Source organism: Pteronotus mesoamericanus, unplaced genomic scaffold (assembly GCF_021234165.1).
Source record: "Pteronotus mesoamericanus isolate MK-2021 breed Mesoamerican mustached bat unplaced genomic scaffold, CSHL_Meso_final contig_182, whole genome shotgun sequence".
In the NCBI taxonomy this organism is placed as follows: domain Eukaryota; kingdom Metazoa; phylum Chordata; class Mammalia; order Chiroptera; family Mormoopidae; genus Pteronotus; species Pteronotus mesoamericanus.
In genome coordinates this window covers 25,798,264-25,820,637 of record NW_026555078.1, presented here as the reverse complement: position 1 = coordinate 25,820,637, position 22,374 = coordinate 25,798,264, and the positions used below count along the sequence as shown (strand labels likewise).

Genomic DNA, 22,374 nt, shown 5'->3' with positions numbered 1-22,374 from the left:
AATGCCTTTTACAATGTAATATGCTTGTTATTTTACATTTTACACTTTTTTCACTACACAAATATGTAATGGTATTAAATTTGGTAGGAGTTTCTAGTTTTTATTTTCTTTTTGTTAGAGAATGTTGACCTTTATCTGCTGAATTTATGTATCTCCTCAAATAAGCTTTTTATTTAAATTCAATCTTTAGATTTTATTAAGAAAGAAAAATTTGTAAGTCCTCACATTATTTTCAAATTCATAAAAATTTACCAAACCCAAAACAGTCCACAGAGCCTCCTAGGTGCTTTTAAACTTCATACCACCACCTAATCTTTTCATTGCACATCCTGCTACAGGAACAGTTATCTAAACATTTCCTTCAGTTATTCTACCCAATAGTTTTATTCTTACTGATATGTTTTCCTTAACTATTTATCACACATAATCAGAATTATATTTTTTATTTTGGCATTTTCCATTGATATTCATGGAAGTTAGTAAAAGAAGTCAATAAAATTACTTGAAATTAATTACAAAAACTATTTTTACTAGAATTAAAAACTTTCAGAGTAATTTAAATATGGGACAAAGGCAGACACCAAAAAAAAAATCTTGAATTCAAAGATGGGTACTGTATATGATATCTGACATATATGGCAAACAACATTTGAAAAAGATAACATTAATGATATATCCGCCTTGTTCTCATACACTTCTAATTTAATGAAAATTGATGCAACCTTTCTGAAAACATTTTTGTCTACACATAAAAGAGCTCTAAATGTTCCAAATGTACACACATTGACACAGTAATCTCTCTCCTAGAATTCTTTTTTTTTTTTTTTCCCTTTAAGGTGTGCATTTTACTGAACTGGTCTCAAGTCAGTATACAGGTAAGCACACCCCAACCCACTCCCAGGGAGACCAAAAGCCTTCATACATCTCAAACTGGGGACAAAAAAGGGGGGCCATGATGGCTGACCATTCAAAATAAAACAAAAAAGACAAGTATCAAGGCAAGGATTTAAAAATTTGGATTACATAATTTACACAAAAGCAACACTATCACCCTCCCCTGTGTGGACTCAGGAGAGGACTGGTCCTTCTTAAGGAAAGATGGGTGGCTTTGGGATAGAGAAAGGACTTCCTGTAACAATGCATCTCATGGATATTTGGAATGACTATTTAAAAAAATGAACAATGTACAATCAAAGTCCTCAGCCACATTGTAGAACTTGGGGGATGCTCACTCCAACAGACTGCTGTCACCTTCACTGTTCCAATTTTTAAATCCTGAGTCAAGAGCAACAACAACAACAACAAAAAACTAACAAAAAATAAATAAAGCTATGCCAATCATACCTCATTTTCTGTGCACAAGTTAGGTTTTGTCAAGAAAGGGAGGAACCAACTAAGTTAACAGTCCACCTAGAAGCATTTGTGGTGGACGATGGAGGGGCCAGACTCATCATACTCCTGCTTGCTGATCCACATCTGCTGGAAGGTGGACAGGGAGGCCAGGATAGAGCCACCAATCCACATAAAGTACTTGCATTCAGGGGAGTGCAATGATCTTAATCCTCATCGTGCTGGGAGCCAGGGCCATGATCTCCTTCTGCATTGTCAGCAATGCCTGTGTACACGGTGGTCCTCCCAGACAGCACTGCATTGGCACAGAAGTCCTCACAGATGTCAACATTACACTTTATGATGGAGTTGAGGGTAGTTTCGTGGATGCCACAGGATTCCATGCCCAGGAAGGAAGCCTGGAAGAAAGCCCCCAGGCAGCAGAACCACTCATTGCCAATGGTGATGACCAGCCAGTCAGGCAGCTCCTAGCTCTTCTCCGGGGAGGAGGACGCAGCAGTGGCCATCTCCTGCTTGAAGTCCAGAGCAACGCAGCACGGCTTCTCCTTGATGTCACACACGATATCCCACTTGGTTGTGGTGGTGAAGCTGTAGCCATGTTCCCTGAGGATCTTCATGAGGTAGTCTGCCAGGTTCCAGCCAGCCAGGTCCAGATGCAGGATGGCAAGGGGGAGGGCATACCCCTCGTAGGTGGACAGTGCGGGTCACCCCATCACTGGAGTCCATCACAACGCCAGTGGTGCGGCCAGAGGCGTACAGGGACAGCACAGCCTGGATGACCACGTACATGGCGGGCATGTTGAAGGTCTCAAACATGATCTGGGTCATCTTTTCATGGTTGACCTTGGGGTTTGGGGGGCCTTGGTGAGCAGGATGGGGTGCTCCTCGGGGGGCACACGCAGCTTACTATAAAAGGTATAATGCCCAATCTTCTCCATGTCATCCCAGCTGGTGACAAGGCCATGCTCAAGGAGGTACTTCAGGGTCAGAATGCCTCTCTTGCTCCGGGCCTCACTGCTCATGTAGGAGTCCTTCTGGCCCATGCCCACCATCATGCCCTGGTGCTAGGGGACACCCCACAATGGAGGGGACGACAGCTCTGGGGGCATCCCGCAAAGCCGGCCTTGCACATGCTAGGGCCTTTGTTGACCAGGAGTACAGCAATATCATTACCCATGGTGAACTGGAGGTGGAGGAGCGGTGGAGGCAAGAAGCCTCTGCTGGTGGGTAGATGGAGTCTCAGCAGTTTTCCTAGAATTCTATACTAATTCTGTACTATTGGGTTGGCCAAAAAGTTCATTACATTTTTTTTCTGTAAAACATGATACATTTACATTTTTCATTTTCACCAATGAAGCAGGCCGGGGTGCTGCTAAATATCTTCCAAAGCATAAAACAATCCCCAAAAAGGAATTATTTGGCCAAAATGTCAAAAGTACCAAGAGACTCTGCAAACCACTTTTGACACCTTTGATCAGTCACAGCACCTTCTCCATTCACTGTGGAAATCTTTTATTGTGTTTCAATTGCATTTTTACCTTTCTTGTAATAATAAAGCACAATACACTGAAAATGTTGCATGTTTTCTTCCATTTTCAATATTAAAATGGCTGCATAAAAATTCACCAATTTTGATAAGTTCTTTTAAAAATGCATGCTGATATGAAAGCAGTCACAACAAAATATAACAAAATTGTTTTGAATAAAGTTAAAGACAACTAAGCACTACTAGAGCCATTGTATGGAAAAAACTTAATGGACTTTTTGGCCAACCCAATACTATGGACAGGCAGTTTAACACAGTAGTATAGTGTCATTTTGCAGCCAAACTTCCTGGGTTTGAATCCAGGCTCTGTCATAAACTTGCTGAGTCATCCTGGGAAAGTTACTTAACTTCCTTCTGCCTCAGTTTCTTTTACAAACCAGTGAAAATAATTGCAGGATTTTATGGAGATTTAAAAGTTAAGTGATTTAAGGCATTAAAAACAATCCGAAGCACAAAATTAGTATTTATTTATTGTTGAGTAAAAGGAAAATCTCCACAGTATTATTTCTAAATGAAGAAACAATGAAACAAACAAAAAAAACAAGGTCAAGAGCAGTATGAAAAATAAACTATAAAAATATATGTCCACAAAAGGAAAGACTATGTCTCGAAGGCTAAACAAGAACATAAAACAGTAAGTCCTTCTGGAAAAGAGGTCCTGCTATCTGTGGAAGTGAAGAAGAGAAATGTACTCTCTTCCTATTTTTATGTAAATATTGAATTTTCTACAATGTATTACCTATTCAAACAAGTAAATAAAATTAATTTTAAATCAATAATTAACAATAGCATTTACAAAAGCATGAAAATGTGCATTTTGAACACAAGTATCACTCTGAGTAAAAAGTAATCAAGTAGTAAACCAATCTGATTTTTAATAAACTCTTTCCTGCCAGAATTACCACAGTGATCAGTTTTCCCTGGCTTCTGAGCATTTTCTTGTCTTTGTCATTTGTGACCTACTTTTGTAACTCTTACTTCTTGCCTTTCTTCCTTTTATTTTTTCATGGTCTCAGAGATATCCTCCTTTATTATCTATAAAAAACTATATTTTGATAGCATATGTTATGTGCTTTTCTTTTCTGAAGCTCACATTATGTTTATTGAATTTTTTATTTATGTCAGGAATAGAGAGGAAAAGGAAGGGTAATCAAATCTGCATTTGATTTCAGTCAACTTAATATATGTTTGAAGTACAAATATTGGTGGATATTGCATATGTATGTACCCACACACATCATCTTCTTAAAGCATATAAAAGCTATTTTGTATTTTAAGAACAATGATATCTATTTCAAAAATATTTATTATTGCAATTTTTTTTAATTACAGTGTGATTTGAGAAGTTTTCTGTATAAGCTCTGGAGTCTGTTTACTTCAGTCTCTGCCACTTACTAGCTATGTTACTTTGAGTAAGTTACTTAACTAACCTCCTTCTACCTCAGTTTCCTAATCTGTAAACTTGTTATTAATAGTAGGCCCAAACACTGGGATGCTATAAAAGTAGACTAAATACGGTTATAGACATTTCAAACAATGTCTGACCCATAGTAAGACCTTAATAAATATTAATATCAATAACATTATATAACAATTATTACTACTATTACTAAAAATTGTAAAAGCATATGGACTAGCTGGGAATGGGTTTGGCTAAAGAGTATGTAATGACACAAATTTTTTGTAAATGAAATTCATCTAAAGCTTTTTAAATGTTATTCAATCAAGTATATAATTAGAACTCATTATATGCTACATTATTTAAAATTAAGATTTTATTTCTGGAAATAATATTCAACCTATATACAAAATAAATGTTTCCTTTTTTTAAATCCTCACCTGAGAAAAAAATTTTTTTTTCTTACTGCTTTTTAGAGAGAGAGGAAGGGACACAGAGAAACCACCAATGTTAGCGAGAAGCATGGGCTCGTTGCCCTGCTACTTAACCAGACCAGGGATCAGAGCAGGGATCATATGCGCCAGGACAGGGGAATGTATGTACCCTCCCCCACCTTGCCCAGACTGGGAATCAAACTGCAATCTAGGTTGAACCAGAAACTTTTTGGTTACAGAAACATGTCCCAACCAACTGAGCCACACCGGCCATGGCTGAATAGCTTCATTTGTATTTTCCACTACTTTTCAAAGAACTATGTTCTTAGTATCTAATGCCCCTTATTTCCTATTTTTCCCTGTTCAAGCTACAAAAAAATTCCAGTGAATAATATGAGAGCAGTAATCATTACCCTGGCGAATAGATGTCAAATTATTTAATACCAGGAGAAATGTCATAATTAATTCTATCTTACATCACTGTAACATTAAAAAAATTCTTCCAATACCAAATACCTTCTTCAAGCCATACTGCTCCTAACTTCCTTTTTATATTACAATATACCTTAAAAAGATTCAAAGAGTGGAACTGAAAATGAGACAGTAATGTTGGAGAAATATAACACATCTATTCTCACCATTAAGAGTTAAATTTACTGGAAGGGGTTGAAGAAAGTACATCTTTTTCATCAAAAAGCTTTGTGAAACTTCAGGAAAATGCAATGTCCCTCACTTATCTAATGGATCAGAATCTCTGGGAGTAAGGTGCTAAAATCTTTACTTTGAACAAGCCCCCAAGTAATTTTTTTTGGGGGGTGGTCTACTGTCACTTTAAGAATCAATGAGACAGAAAGGGTTAATTTCAAAAGCTCCATGTAGGAGGTGAATCTTGAGCAAACTTCAAGTAGGAAACACTAAGTGGCAGGGAGGAGTGCGCCCGCCCGTAGTATTACAAACCAAAGGGATGATATATGAGATAACTCAGCTTCCAGAGATGTTTCAGCATTCTTGGCATATATAAAGAAACACACCTATCCAGAATAAGCAGTAGGGGCACAGTGGACAGACAGGACTGTAAACCAAATCTACTATTAATTAGAAAAACACCAGGCTTTCATTGTTTCTTTTTTTGAATCCTCATCTGAGGATGTTTCTATTGATTTTAGAGAGAGAGGAAGTGCAGGGAGAGTGAAACATCGATCAGTTGCCTCCCATACTCACCCCAGTTGGAGACTGAACCCACAACCCCGGTATGTGCCCTGAACGAGAATCAAACCTGCAACCTTCTGGTGTACAGGACAATGCTCCAACCACCAAAGCCACCCAGCCAGGGCCCAAAGTTTAAATTTCAAGCGATGTTTTCTTAATCTAGAAATGACTTTATGTTATTCCATTCGGCCCCTGGAATATCTAAAGGATTTGTTTTCTCTCCTTATAAGAAACTTTAAACGAACTAGCTCTATTGGATATGCTTAAAGTTATATGGTAAGCTTTGTCAAATAGAGAAATAATAATTTTGCTGTATTTGCACACATAGAATAATACTAAAATAAATATTCTAAAGATTTCATAAAAATCTCCAAGAGTTGGACCCTGGTTGATGTGGCTCAGTGGATTGAGGGCCGGTGTGCAAACTAAAGGGTCGCTGGTTCTATTCCAAGTAAGGGCACGTGCCCGGGTTGTGGGTCAAGTCCCCAGGAGGGGGCGCATGAAAGGCAACCACACATTGATGTTTCTCTCCCTCTCTCCAAAAATAAATAAATAAAACCTTAAAAAAAACCCTCCAAGAGTCTACCAAGTTCTGATATAATTGAATCTGTAATTCTAATTGTTATTTTGGAATGTTATATCTTACACAGAATCAAAGTTCTTTGTCAACTGCATTATAATCAGATCTATAACCACATCATTTTAAGTTTTGTCATTTACGGATAGTCATTGTTTTACTCTGATGCATTTGCAAATAGGTTTCATCTCAAAGATCCATGAAAGGACTCTGATTTACTCTAAAATGTAGTTTTCTGAGAATAAATTTTCAGATAACTTTAAACTGGATTCAGATTTATAGAAATCTAAAGAATAACAGGATTTCTAGAAATACTGGCACATAATCTGAATAAACAAGAATTGATTATGTGACTAACCTTAGTAAAATTATTATTTTATGACTTTGTCCAAAATGTTGCTTATTTTTAAAACTTTTTTGTTTTCCAGATATAAAGAAACTTGGTTTTTGTTCTTAGAGTAATTTCATAAATCACACCTTTGTAAGCAATATTGACACCTTTATACGTTTCTCCCTACCTGATCCCTCCAAAACCTGGAAACTCTTAATGAGTATTATTTAATTTTCATGGCAATACAGTTGTTTGCAAGAATTCGATGAGAATCTGTTCTTTGTAACAGGACACAATTGGAAACTGGCTTTATTAACCAAGACTTTGAGTAAAACGTCTAGTTAGAGAGAGAGAGACTCTGGATGTCTCCAGAAAGCTTTAAGGAATTAAGATGGACTTTGAAAGCTGATAAAAGTCCTTTGGAAAAACTACCTGATACCTTGCTTATTTACATGGTTCCTGGCAGTTTCTTCCAGGAGAAAAATGAAAGTTGTTTTCCTGAGAGACAGCAAAGAAAGAACATCAAGGCATTTTAGAACACCTTAGGAACTTGAGGAATTCACCCAAATCTATGGGTATTGCACACAAAGTCTGAAAGCAACTGCAGCTTCTTGGCTTCTTTGCTCTGAGAGCTCTAAAGTTCAATCTGGAGATTATGAGATTCGGGCAAAGCTGATTTAAGACAGCCTATATGATCAATTGCTATTCTTGCTGAATTTTTGCAAATACTCAAGATAAATTTGTTGAAACTAGACTTATGCAGCCAATAGTCTTAATTTGACCAGCTTTGAGGAAAAGGATGATTTTAGGGAGACAAATTGTGTTTCCATAGAATCTAAAGGGTGGGGCAAATACAGGTTTACCGTTGGTCCTATGGAAAATAATACAATAACTGATAAATATGATACAATTATAAACTGTTTCATAACTATACTCACAACTATAAACCTACTTTTGCCACACTCTGTATACAATACAGAGTTGTGGATATTAGAGTCTGGTTCACTTAATTGCCTTTGAAGTTTTATTTTTCACCTATATGCTGGACTGAATCCTGAATTTTCTAGCTGTCCTAAATATTTGGCTATAACCTTCCAAACTAATGTTTTTTTTTTCTCCCATCCTTTGACCTGGAATTAAGAACAAAAACTTTTTTGAGCCCTGCAACAGCAAATGGCACCTAAAAACACAATATAAACTTCATAAAAATCGCCACAACACCTCATACTTAGTCTCAGTGACTGATGCTGTGCAAGCCATGCAGAATTCACTGGAACACCTGATGACATCATCAGAGACACTGAAACAGCAGACAATTTTTCTATCAGGTAGTCACTGCCTGCCTTCATTCCAACAAAAGAAACTTTGAGACTTAAAACAGAAATCTTCTCAACTGACAGCCTTACAGACTCAGAAACTGGATTATAATTTGCTCTGATCATTACCCTTTTTGTTTCTTCTGTACTCATAGACATACCCCTTATTAAATATTTGACTGCTTGCATGCACAGGATAGGCCTCACTTTGGGAGCCCATGTATATCACCAACTCCTGAAATGAGACTCAATACATTCAACTGAACTGAATTATTCTCAGAACTGAATGACTGAATCAATGAAATACGGAGCAATCTACCAACCTGGCTTCTTAATGTGAAAGTTTATTACTTAGTTTCAGCTCTGGTGAGTAGCTCAGCTGGTTAGAGCGTTGTCCCCATACGTCAAGGTTGCAGGTTTAATCCCAGGTCAGGGCACATACAAGAATCAGCCAATGAATGCACAAGTAAGTGGAACAACAGACTGATGTTTCTCTCTGTCTCTCAAAATCAATAAATTAAAACATTTTTAAGATAAAGTGTCAAAGGGACTAAAGGGACAAAAATTATGCCAACGTGAGGCTGGCTTTTTGGGATACTGATTTTAAGCTACTTACTCAGAAACAAAAAACTCAAACTTAGACTTCCCTCCCTTTCCTGCCTAAGAGATACAGACAGAAAAACCTTCTTCAGAAAGGAGATTTTAGGATGCTGCCTTAGCCTAATTTGAATTAAGTATGGTAAACAAGATGGCTTCAGGCACTGCCTGTTACCTGGATACCCACTGTGTCCCAGTGTTTCTGAGTCACCTAAGGGGATTTTCTTGCCCTATGTGTTAGGCTCTTTTTTTTTAAAAGATTTTATTTATTCATTTTTAGAGATGGGAAGGGAGGGAGAAAGAGAGGGAAAGAAACACCTACATGCAAGAGTTGCAGCTTGCATGCCGCCAGCTGGCGACCCGGCCTGCAACCCAGGTATGTGCCCTGACCTGGAATCAAACCAGCGACCTTCCGGTTTTGCAGGCTGCTGCTCAATCCACTGAGCCACACCAGCCAGGGCTGTGCTTTTTATCAACTACCTGTAAGTGGCCATTCTCACTTCTAAAATCTACTTCTCCATTTCCCTCTTCTCCTTTTTCATTTCCTTAAATAGTTTTATATACCCAATGTTGTCTCACTGTCTTTAAGAATTTTCATGAATTTATTATATCTATGTGAATTCCCCAAGCACATACATTAAACTTTTATTTTCTCCTGTTTAAAAAAGTCATTTTGGTTTTTGTACTAAATTATTAGAGTAAACAGAACTTTCAAATAAGAGAGACTTTCAAAACAACTAACCAAAAGATAAGCAATTTTTTAATTCAAATTTAGAAGTTTATTCAAATTTATCGTGAAAAATGTAAAATAAGAAATTTAAACTAATTATATAAGACTAATTCTAATGTAATTGGTGTTTCCACATCTGTAAGTAAAATGACAGTTTGAAACTAGGAAATTAAGTCCTGTATAGCTCAAATTCTAAAATTGTATGATATACGAATTCCTCAAACTTTGAATGAAATATACTAGATTGTTCAAATACTGTAAGATAAATTTATATTGATGATTAAAATAACCCTGAAATGTTAGAATACTGATAGCTGCATCCTGTAAACAATCAATCAGTTCTGCTTTCAGATTTCCTGTTAGTATGTGTCCTGAGTGAATGATGAGCAATAAATAACTATTTGGACTGTTAATCTTTATAGCATGCAATACAGTTATTCATTGAGGACTTATAAAAGGCCCTATAATTATATAATCCTGAAAGTCTCATCAACCTAAGAGAAACATCATTAGCTAATACCAGTGAATATCATGCCAAACATAACTGAATGAATACCTTAAATTCTGAAATATTTAGATTAAATAAAAATTTGAGATATTTATCCATATGCAAAACAGGCAGCACCACTTTATGATCTGAATATCACTGTAAATCTCCTTTGGTTAAATAGGGGGGAAAAACCTGTCCATGGTACTCTTCCCTTGTAATCCTGCCTTTCTTACTATGCACATTATGTATTTTCCATGTACTGTAAGAGATGCACTGCGTAGAAGTGTCCATGGGAACAAGATTTCATCTCTACTAAAACTAAATCTGGGAAAAGTAAGCTAATCATAAAGGTGTTTTCCACAGAACGTGTATTTCTCAATGTAAGATGATTTTATGCAGTAATGGGAAATACACTGACAAAGTCTGATTCCTTAGATCATCCATAATTATTAGCTTAATTCTTAAATTAAGGGACTGGTCTCCTTACAATCTAAAACACAGTCAAACAAGCTAGTAGTCTAAGAATAAGTTTTGCATCTATAATAAAGTTTTTAAACCTAATTTATGAACCATGAAAAACTGAAAAATGGGAGGCCAAAAGAAGTGAGCAAAATATAAAACGTTTACCATTAAATACTCCTCCTAACCTGTCCGGCTGACCCTGCTGTCATACTTGCCATTTTCACAAACTCACTAATGTAATCAAGAGCCCTAATTTTAAGACAATAATCGCGAATTTTTAAAGCTAACGCAACAATCATAATGCAGGAGCCTAACAACTGACTCAACAGACTAGTGATCCAGAAGATAAACTTTGCATCTATCAGCAAATTAGCAACCACACCCCCTAAAAAGAGAACTCAGGCAGTTCCTCATTAACTTTCATAAAGGGTGGCTTTCCTTTAAGATTCATTACTTCATTGCCTGGACCGACCATATTTGTTTTCGGATTATACTACTTTTTTAACAAACACTGACTTTAGAGTAAAGCTAAAAAACTTTACTAACGCCAGAATCTTTCTGTGTTAAAGCACTCTATACTACTGTGAAACTGAGCCTTAGTTACCTAACAATTCATTATAAGGATATTATAATTAATCACAATTATATTGTTTATCACAAGAAATAAAACCGTTTAAAAACTCAAACGAAAGCCCAATGATAATGTATTCACGAACAGTGTTAGAACTTTGGATTCTAAGAATGGTATTATTAAAATATGGTTTGATGGCTAAGTCTCTAGGTTTCCGCAAGCATTTAATTTTTTTAAATGTAGACAGGGGCCTGTTTGCGGAAAGAGATGTTTGGGAGGGGAAAAAACGGTCAAATTAAAATAACCGTGGAGAGCAAAGAGAACTCTGAGTTCTTTAACTCCCCCAGGCTGTGCGGGGAGAGGAAGAGAACCTTACCTGCCAGCGGCCGTAGGTGAGGAGGACCAGGGAAATGGGGATGGCGGTGCCGGACATGGCATGGGTGGAGGGCATGCTGTATTCGGAGTTGTAGAAGACCTCCAACTTGACCACGGGAGGCGAGGCGGGCCGCGGCCAGCGGATGATGTCCTTGGTGCACTGGCCCAGGTACATGACCAGCACCCAGATGACCACAAGCCTCCGGCCCACTAGGGCGTCCAGGTTCCAGATCCAGAAGGGGAAGAATAGGATGTAAAAGAGTTCGTTGCCCAGCTCCGTGCCGAAGCAGAACAGGTAATAGAGCGGCCAGTTCCTCACGTGGGCCAGCTCGCCCTCCTCGCCGGTCAGCGAGTTTCGCCGCAGGGCTCCCGCTCGCGGCGGCGAGGCCGGGCCCAGGTCGGTTGCCAGCCCGTTCCGCACGCCGTTCGGGGTGCCACCGTCGCCCGGCTTGGCGGGGCACTGATTGCGGTCGCTCCCGGGGGGTTGGGGGCCTCCGCACGCCCCTGGCTGCCGTTCTCTGCACCGGGAGTCTCCGGAGAGGGGAGCCTGCGTCTTCTCATCCTCCCTCGGGTCGGCGGCGTAGCGGCTCAGCGGCACTTCGACCCCACACAGACGCTGGAAACGGGCCACTTTCTGCGGCTCCCGCAGCCAGCCAGCCAGCTGAGCGAGGTGCTGCCTCAGCGACATGATAACGGGACTCGCGCGGCCCGCGAAAGGGAGGACAGTGGCAGGAGGGCGGGCCGGCTCGGCACAGTCCCGAATCGCTCCCGCGCGCGTGGCTAGTGGCGGCGGCAGCAGCAGCGCCTCACTCCACCCGCTGGGTTCTGCCGGGTGACGGCGCCACAGGCCGCGGCAGCCTTGCGCCCCGCCCTCGCCGGCGCGCGCGCCGCCGCCGCCCGCGGCCTCCACGCGCCGGCGCGCGCCGCGCCGCGCCGCGCCCCGCCCCGCCCCCTACTCCCTCTCCGGGAGAGAGTCGGGCAGCGCGCGTCGTCCCCAAGCACACCCTGGGATGTCTGGGTGCTGAGGCTCGCCCCGCGGCGGCCCTCAGGTTCGCCTTCACACCCGGCAGGAGTCGTGGCACTCGGCGTGCGGGAGTTTTCGTGTCCTTCCTCGCCAGCTTAAGCCCTTTTTCCTCGCAGGCTGGTGGTGCCGGCTGTACTCCTTCGAATGCTGGCTCTGAGAGGACCCAATCCTGGTGCCAGGATCGGCGATGCCAGTGGCCAAGCACCCGGATATCCTGCTGGCACAGAATCAAATGGTGAATGGTCAGTGAAAACGAAGGAATTGCCACGCGCCCAGAATCGTTCGATTAAATCATCATAAGTAATTAGAGAGCTGCCGCTGTGGGTTCCTGTCCTGACAGTCACGTGCCCCTGACCAGAGGTGGCAAGACTAGATACCTGGACAGTACTGTGTCACTGACAAAATACTGTGGTATAAGTTAAGAGATCCCAGGGATTTTTGACTTACATGTACTATTTCCTTTTAATAAATTCTTATAGCTACAGGGTTTGCACAGAAATTAATTGGTGGCTTAACGCAGTGTGTAGATTTTTAAGTTTTATAAAGTCGATCTAGTGTCTCACAAATTACAGATTTGACTTCTAGAAAGAGTAGTTTGTGTTAGAAGGCCTCAGAACTCTAATTTCAAGAAGTTATTTTGCATAAGGTGAGTGCCTACAATTAAAGAATTTGAACCTTTTCCAAGAAACAGTCTGGAAAATCCTCCTGCTGTTATGTTATTAGAAATATTTTCTGCTTTCCCAGGGAGGCTTATTCTCCCCTTCCACCTCCAATTGGTAGGCTGCGACTATGCTTGCCCTCAAGATGCTCAGAGTATAAATGGGAGACAAAGATAGGCCCATCTCTAGAATACCAAGGAAACTGCTGAAATAGAGACATAAATAACATGTTCTGGAAAGAAGAAGCAAGTTCACTAGGACAGCAGGAAAAGTGTTAAGAGGAGATCATTTTGATAGACTGTAATTGAAGAGCAAGATACCAACAGGTAGAAAAGCTCATTTTAGGAAGAGAGAAAATGAATAAAGGGGATGGAAATGTGTAAATATGTATTTAGTAAACAATTTATAGCTCATAGAGTACAGCGTAAGAAGGAAAGTGATTGGAGTTAGAGAAGGAAGATAGGACCAAATTGTAAAGACCTTGATTACCAAGCTGGGGATTATGCTTTGTAGGCAGTAGAGAGTCATGCAAGGTTTTTAAGCAAAGCAGTGACAATATCAGAACTATGCTTTAGAAAGATAACTGGGAGAAAATCAAAGATAAGTTGCCAGCAGTTGGAGACCAAAGGCCAGGTAAATAATTAGAAGATGATTGCAGTTATAAGGTGAGAGAATGAGGACCAGAACGAGGGCTGGGATTCTGGGAATTGGAAGGAAAGGGATAAACTTGAACAGGGTTTTGGAAGTAGAAGAAATAATTAAAGCATTTCATTTGAATTCATAGGTCTGCAGGCAAATAGGTTGGCAATATGTACCTATATCAAATCATTATATTGCACACCTAAACTAATACAATGTTCTATGTCAATTATATCTCCATAAAACTAGGGGGAAACCTGCTACTTAATAAAAAATTATAATGTCCATTTTAAACTAAGTATTTATTGATATATTTATTTTCTTTTACCTATCTGGAACCCAATTTTATTTCTCATTTGTTAAACTACAAACTTTATATATCGCAAGTTATTTACCATAAATTATTACTATTACTAAAATATTTTTTATTGGTTTTAGGGAGAGAGAGAGAGAAACATCACTCTGCTGTTCCACTTATTTATGCATTCATTGGTTGATTTTTGTATGTGCCCTGACCTGATATCGAACGTGCAACCTTGGCATATCAGGAGATTGCTCTTATCAACTGAGCTACCCCACCAGGTCTAGAATATTTTTGGCATGTAGATATCAGTACATAGCACATTATGAACATCAACAATTGGTGATTTTGAATTTGTTATTTTTGAAAGATTAAACTCGTGTATTAAATTCTTACATATACACCCAATGATTTTATCCTGCATCTTTTTTTTTTTAATCCTCACCCAAGGATATGTTTATTGATTTGAGAGAGAGAAGAAGGGAGAGAGAAACGATGAGAGAGAGTAACATCAATCACCTCCCATATGCACCCTAACCAGGGATCAAACCTACAACCTAGGTATGTGCCCAGACTGTGAATCAAACCCACAGCTTTTTGGTGTATGGGACAACACTGCAACCAACTGAGCAACCCAGCCAAGGCTATCCTGCATCTTTGATTAGTTTTATTATGTTTCTCAAAAAATAGGATTTCCTCTGAAATTTTAAAAAGATGTCTATCATATTTCTCACTCTCTTACTAGGGACTTGGACTTTAGACTTTGCTTTTTTGTAGGAAAAAAAGATACTTATCATAGCACAAATGTAAATAAAATATAACTATACATAAAAATTCAAAATTAATAGTTTTCCATGCTGTTTTCTATGCCTCAACCTTTCAGTCACCTTATCCCAAGATTCTTTAAACAAAAACAAAAAGCAAAAAAAAAAAACAAACTTACAGAAAAATGGTGAGAGTATTCTAGGCAACAAAATAGTCTCTCGCCCACTTTATTTGTAATACATGTAGGCTGATATGACCAAGGACTTCTTCCCTTAACAGATAATTTATACTCAGTTTTATTTTACCCCAACTCTGCAGTAGTTTTTAAAATCATTTTTCCTTTCTAAGATTTTTCCCTTTTATTAGTTAACATCTCTTTTTTTCAGTTCCACTTTTCTTATTCTTAAAATCTGATTCATGATTTTTCTTTTTAACAGAAATGATTGGAAATCCAGATGTATACCCAAGAGAGAATTTTTTTTTTTAAGTTCAGGACTTGAAATTTCCAACCACATCTGCCCCATCATCATTCCAGACATTTTGGTAGGTGTTGATTAGGCCCTAATATTTTTGTGTTTGTAAATATACCAAATTCTCCCTTAGAATGGTTAATTTAATTTTCTAAAGAACATATGGTATTTTTTTAAAAACTTTAGCTCTTGATTAAAATATTTATAAAATGTGTTTAGAATATTTTCAAATGTATATATTTTTTAAAGTACAGTAAAACAAACATCCTATCCTTTTGAGGGCAGTTTTTATTGTCAAAAATACATAACAGACAGCAACACACCGATAGTAGGGGATTTTAACACCCCACTGTCAAATATGGACAGATCTTCCAAACAAAGCATCAACAAGGATATTGTGGAGCTGAATAACACATTAAATCAAATGGACTTAACTGACATATATAGAACCTTACATCCCAAAGAAGCAAAATACACATTCTTTTCCTATGCGCATGGAACTTTTTCAAAGATAGACCACATGATAGGACACAAAGCAAGCCTCAGCAAATTCAGAAAAATTGAAATAATACCAAGCATTTTCTCAGACCACAAGTGTTTGAACCTGGAAAGCAACCTCAAAGAGAAACCTCAAAAACTTGCAACCTCATGGAGACTGAACGGTACACTATTAAACAATGAATGGGTCAATAATGAGAAGAGAAGAAATCAAAAAGTTTCTGGAAACAAATGAAAATGAACATACAACAGTCCAAAACCTATGGGACACAGCAAAGGCAGTCCTGAGAGGGAAGATCATAGCAATACAGGCCAACCTAAAAAAGACAGAAACATTTCAAATAAAAGACCTAACACTACAACTTCAAGAACTGGAGAAACAACAACAAATAAATCCCAGAGCAAGTAGGAGGAGGGAAATAATCAAGATCAGAGCAGAACTGAATGACATAGAGATGAAAAGAACAATTCAAAGGATCAACATATCTGGGAGCTGGTTCTTTGAAAAGATAAATAAAATTGACAAGCCTTTAAGCAGACTCATCTTATCAGATGAGTCTTATCATCTTATCATCAGATATCTGATAAATAATATCAGAAATGAAAGAGGAGAAATAACCAACACCACAGAAATACAAAGGATTGTAAGAAACTACTATGAACAATTATATGCCAAGAAATTTGAAAACCTTGATGAAACCTTGACAAATTTCTAGAAAAGTATAATCTTCCAACACTGAAGGAGGAAGAAATAGAGAGCTTGAACAGACCGATAACAGCTGGGGAAATTGAAGCAGTAATTAAGAAACTCCCAGCACACAAAAGCCCTGGGCCAGACAGTTTCACAGGAGAATTTTACAAAACATTTAAAGAAGAGCTAACCCCTGTCCTTTTCAGGCTATTCTAAAAAATCCAAGATGAGAGAAGACTCCCAGATTCTTTTTATGAGGCCAGCATCACCCTAATCCCAAAACCAGATAAAGACCCTACAAAGAAAGAAAACTACAGGCCAATATCGCTGATGAACATAGATGCTAAAATCCTCAACAAAATATTGGCACACCTCATCCAGCAACACATTAAAAAGATTATCCACCATGGTCAAGTGGGATTCATCCCAGGGATGCAGGGATGGTTCAATATACACAAATCAATAAACACAATACATCACATAAACAAAAGGAAAGACAAAAATCACATGATCATCTCGATAGATGCAGAAAAAGCATTCGATAAAGTACAGCACCCATTTATGATCAAAACACTCAGCAAAATGGGAATAAATGGGGCATACCTCAACGTAATATAGGCCATATATGAAAAACCTACAGCCAACATCATACTCAATGGGCAAAAACTAAAAGTTTTCCCACTAGAATCAGGAACACGACAAGGATGTCCACTTTCACCACTTCTATTCAACATAGTATTGGAAGTCCTAGCTGCAGCAGTCAGACAAAAAAAAAAGAAATAAAAGGCATCCAAATTGGAAAGAAGGAAGTAAGACTATCATTGTTTGCAGATGACATGATAGTGTACATAGAAAACCCTGTAGCCTCCATCAAAAAACTACTCAACCTAATAAGTGAATTTGGCAAAACAGCAGGATACAAAGTCAATATTCAGAAATCAAAGGCATTTTGGTACACCAGCAATGAAATAGAAGAAGAATCAGAAAAAAAAAATATAATTTGATATAGCAACAAGAAAAGTAAAGTACCTAGGAATAAATTTAACCAAGGAGGTAAAAGACCTGTATGCAGAAAACTACACAACATTGAAGAAAGAAATTAAGGAAGACACAAATAAATGGAAGCATATACCATGTTCATGGATTGGAAGAATTAATATCATCAAAATGTCCATACTACCCAAAGCAATTTATAGATTCATCCCTATTAAAATACCAATGATATATTTCACAGAAATAGAACAGACATTTCAAAAATTTATATGGAACCATAAACAACCCTGAATAACCGCATCAATTTTGAGAAAGAAAAATTAAGTAGGAGGGATCACAATACTGGCCATCAAACTATATTACAAAGCCACTATACTCAAAACAGTCTAGTACTGGCACAAGAAAAGACCCATAGACCAGTGAAAGAGAACAGAAAGCCCAGAAATAAGCCCATGTCTACATGGGCAACTAATATTTGACAAAGAGGGCAGACGCATAAAGTAGAGTAAAAATAGCCTCTTCAACAAATAGTGTTGGGAGAGCTGCATAGCTACATGCAAAAATTGAAATTTGATCATCAGCTGACACCACACACAAAAATAAACTCAAGATGGATAAAAGACTTAAATATAAGTCGCAACACCATCAAAGTCCTAGAGGAGAACATTGGCAGGAAACTCTCAGATATCCCACACAGCAATATTTTCACCGATATGTCTCCTAAAGCAAGGGACATAGAGTAAAGAATAAACAAGTGGGACTTCATCAAAATAAGAAGCTTCTGCATGGCTAAAGAAAACATCAGCAAAATGAAAAGGGAGCCAACCATATGGGAAAATATATTTGCTAATGATACATCAGATAGAGATTTGATCTCCAAAATATATAAAGAACTCACATGACTACATTCCAAGAAGACAAACGATCCAATCAAAAAATGGGCAAAGGACCTGGGCAGACGCTTTTCCAAGGAAGAAATACAGAGGGCCCAGAGACATTTGAAAGGATGCTCAGCATCACTAGCCATCAGAGAAATGCAGATTAAAACCACAATGAGATACCACATCACACCGGTCACTATGGCCATCATAAACAGATCAACAAACAACAGGTGCTGGCGAGGATGTGGAGAAAAGGGAACACTAGTACACTGTTGGTGGGAATGAAGACTGGTGCAGCCATTGTGGAAAACAGTGTGGAATTTCCTCAAAAAGCTAAAAATGGAACTGCCTTTTGATCCCGTAATTCCTCTGCTGGGACTATACCCTAAGAATCCCAAAACACCAATTCAAAAGAACATACGCACCCCAATGTTCATAGCAGCACAATTTACAATAGCCAAGTGTTGGAAGCAACCTAAATGCCCATCAGTAGATGACTGGATCAAAAAACTATGGTACATTTACACAATGGAATACTAAGCAGCAGAAAGAAAGAACTACTGCACTTCACAACAGCATGGCTGGAACTAGAGAGCATTATGCTAAGTGAAATAAGCCAGGGGACAAAAGACAAATACCATATGATCTCACCTATAAGTGGAACCTAACCAACCAAACAAAGATGCAAGGAAAATAAAACCAGCAATACGGAAAGAAAAAAGAAACCAGGAGAGACAAGAGGGAAGGAGGGAGGGGTAGGCAGGGAAAAGGAAGGGAAGGGTCAAGTCAAGGAACATATAGCAAGGACTCATGGAAAAAGCCAAAGTGGGGAAGGATTGAGGGAGGGAGAGGGGGGACTGGGGCAAGGGAAAGTGGTAGGGGGTAGGTGGAGACAAATGTATTTGAAAATAAATAAATAAATATATTTTTTAAAAAACATAACATATAATTCACCATTTTAACCTTTTTAAAAGCCTACCTTTTTGTGTGTGTGGTTATTTGAGGACTTTGAAGACTTAAGATTAGGATCTAGAAATGGACATAAAATTGTAGAGCTAGAAGGGAGTTAGAAACATTTTATTAATTAACTAATTTTATAAGAATCACTTAGTTTATTAATCTAGTAAATTAAGCACCAACTGTGCTAGATTCCTGGAGATGCAATGTTATTAAGATACATACATCTGCATTCAAGATGCTTATGTTCAAAAAGTCACTGAGAGTACTATTAAATGCTATTGTCCTTCTTCTAGTCTCCTAGATTAGATGAGTGGGTGTTGTTTTTTGAGTTTCTCTTCTCTGAACTCTCTCACCCATTCTTCTTTGTTATCAATACCACAATTCTAAACCAAGTTCAGTTGACAAGGAAGGAGCATTCGAGGAAGTAGTTGAAGATTTGTTTATGTTACAAACTGGAGTTTCAGAGTCACAGTTGAATCTATACAAGAAACCTATAATGGCTGCTTTAACTAGAACAAATTCTATGTTTTACCTTTTAGTTTCATCATAATCAGTTTCTACCTTAGCAGTCCAATGTTATTGTTAGTGGGAACAGTTATGTAGCCTCCATGCCAATCAGGCTTATTTTTCATTCATAGACCACTTACATCATTAACTCAAAGCCTCCTCCCCCTCCCTGGAACACTGGCTTTCTTGCCTTCTATGCAGCTATATCATGCCCCATATTTAAGGTTCATGCCTTTCATAAAGTACCTAAGAAAGTGAACATCTGGAATAATCTTGCCAGTTAGTACTCTGTGGAATTGACTCCTCTGGTAACCACAGACTGAGCACCCACCTTCTGCTGGGCGACTAGCTTCCCTGAGGTTCTTTGTGCTTTGGGCAAGGGATAGATTGGGGTGATCACTCTCCAATGACTAAAGATATTTTTTTAATTGAGGGGAACGGGGGGGGAAGAAAGAAAGGGAGAGAAATATCAACATGTGGTTGCTTCTTGTGTGCCCCACACCAGGGACCTGGCCCCCAACCCAGGCATGTGCCCTGACTGGGAATTGAACTGGAGACCCTTTGGTTCACAGGCCGGCACTCGATCCACTGAGCCACACCAGCCAGGACTAAAGATTTAACTTTTATACTCAGAAACATTAAAGGCATATTTCTTCCTTTTTAGAGCAAACTAGTTAGCAGTGAGAGAAAGTTAAACTGTTTAGACAGCAACAGAATCGAAAGATTTTAAAGACTCCTAACAAAGTTTGAGCCCCTTGTTCCAGTTGTTCCTAAGGACCACCTCTGCAGCCCTGCCTTTCTTGATGCTTGACTGTTCAATCCTTCCTTGGATTTCATGAGCCAATAAATTCCCCTTTCTATTTAAGTTTGAGGTCTGTCTTTATTATTTTCAAATAAAATATAATCATGCAGGTGGTTAGAGGCAGAATTAGAACCAGAAGCTAGGTCTAATTACTGATCTATAACTTTGCCAACAAACAATGCTGCTGTCTCTCAGAGGCAAGGTTTCGTGCTGATTTTCTAATTCTTTATTGTTTTCTCTTACATAGTGCTGGGAGCAAAGTAGACACTGAACAAAGGGTATAAATGTACGCAATTCACTGTTATGGGGAGAATACTATCTTGAGTCAGAAAAGCTAGATCTGTCATTGACTTCCTCTCTATACTTAGGCAAATAAATTACTTATGATTTCAAGAGGTATAAATTCTCATTGCAAAATGGGAAGAATAACAGTCCTGTCTACCTTATCAGATTATGGAAATTCTAAAATGACCTTAAATAGGTAAAAAATTTTTAAACTATAAAATAAATTAGGAAGCACAAACATAAAATTGTACTAATAATAGGAAATTGAACTGAGTTGCTAAGGACAAAAATATATGTTGGAAGTTTTATTTAAATAACTGAATCTGATATCTTACTCATTTTAACATCATTCATTTACCCCTAATTTATCTCAAACTCAGCATATTCAGGTTGAATGTATTGTCTTCTTCATACTTCTGGCTTTCCTCTGCCACTCCCTCAAATGTCTTCTCCGCAGTGCTTTCTAAACTGAAAAGCAAATTTCATCACAATTCTACTCTGCTTAAAGTCCTCCAGTATTTCCCTTTTGCCTTCAGGGTAAAATTCAAATTTTGCCTTGGCCTTCACAAAAGACTAAATTTAGGTCTCTTAAGATACATTAGAAAAACAGATGATTGAGGTCTAGTTTACTCAGAATTTTGGTTTCATAGAGGTTGCCTCTTTGACAACCTACCTGGCTTTTTTCTTCTCCCACTCGCCACGAGGTGTGCAAGCCAAAGGGACTTGAGCAGAGTCTGAAAGCCAGGTGCTATTCAAGCCTCACATGGAAGGCCATCATCCTGCCCCTGCCTCTCTCTCCTACCACTGCCCTGATACCCTCACCCTGTATTTGGTGATTCTGAAATGGAGTTCCCTGAATATTTCATGCTCCTTAGTGGCTCTGTGTGTCAGTTCATATTATCTCTCTCTGCCTTGATTCCTCTTCTATTTCTCACCTGGCTGAATCTTTGAAGATTGTCTCCTACACTAGACCATGAGTTAGCTGCAAACCGTTTTCTTGATTTCTTATATCCCTAGCACCTAAATGTTTACTGAATAACTGAATGAAGAAATACAAACAAAATACCTTTGGAAATACATTCCTATAAAACTCTCTAGAAAGATACTGAAGCATAAAGAGATTGTTAAAATGTATATTAACTTAATTTTCTGACTGTGGCTTATTCCCAGCGCAGCTGTGAGTTATAAGAGGTCATTCCCTTATTTGGTCCTTATGCAAGTCTTTGAGGAGACCTGGTGACCCTTAGAGATATCACAGGTTCTAATCAAAACAGTGTGTCCAGTAGCTATTTAGTAATAAATTCTTTGAAGTTACTTGACTGAAATGACCACTAAGGCAACAAGAAAGGGAAACTTTTCCTTTCTGGATAACCAATTTTGATAATAAAGGTAACATTAATTGGATCTTAGGCAACATATATTATTTGATGTGCTTTACAGATAGTAACTGATTTAATCTTCACAATCCTGTAAAGTGTATGTTCTTTCTGTCTTCATCCTACATGTGAAAAA

The 22,374-nt window shown here is 38.4% G+C and overlaps 1 protein-coding gene and 1 pseudogene across 1 annotated transcript in view; both read right to left on the bottom strand.

Moving 5' to 3' along the window:
• The window catches only part of SGPP1 (sphingosine-1-phosphate phosphatase 1), a 39,876-nt gene extending 27,691 nt beyond the window's left edge, over nucleotides 1-12,185 (bottom strand). The window contains exon 1 of the mRNA XM_054567456.1: nucleotides 11,389-12,185. Within this exon, the coding sequence (XP_054423431.1) occupies nucleotides 11,389-12,075 (687 nt within the window). The 5' untranslated portion in view covers nucleotides 12,076-12,185. The remainder of the gene's footprint in view (nucleotides 1-11,388) is intronic.
• LOC129065972 (actin, cytoplasmic 1-like) lies at nucleotides 1,411-2,527 on the bottom strand (annotated as a pseudogene).
• Nucleotides 12,186-22,374: the final 10,189 nt, after the last annotated feature.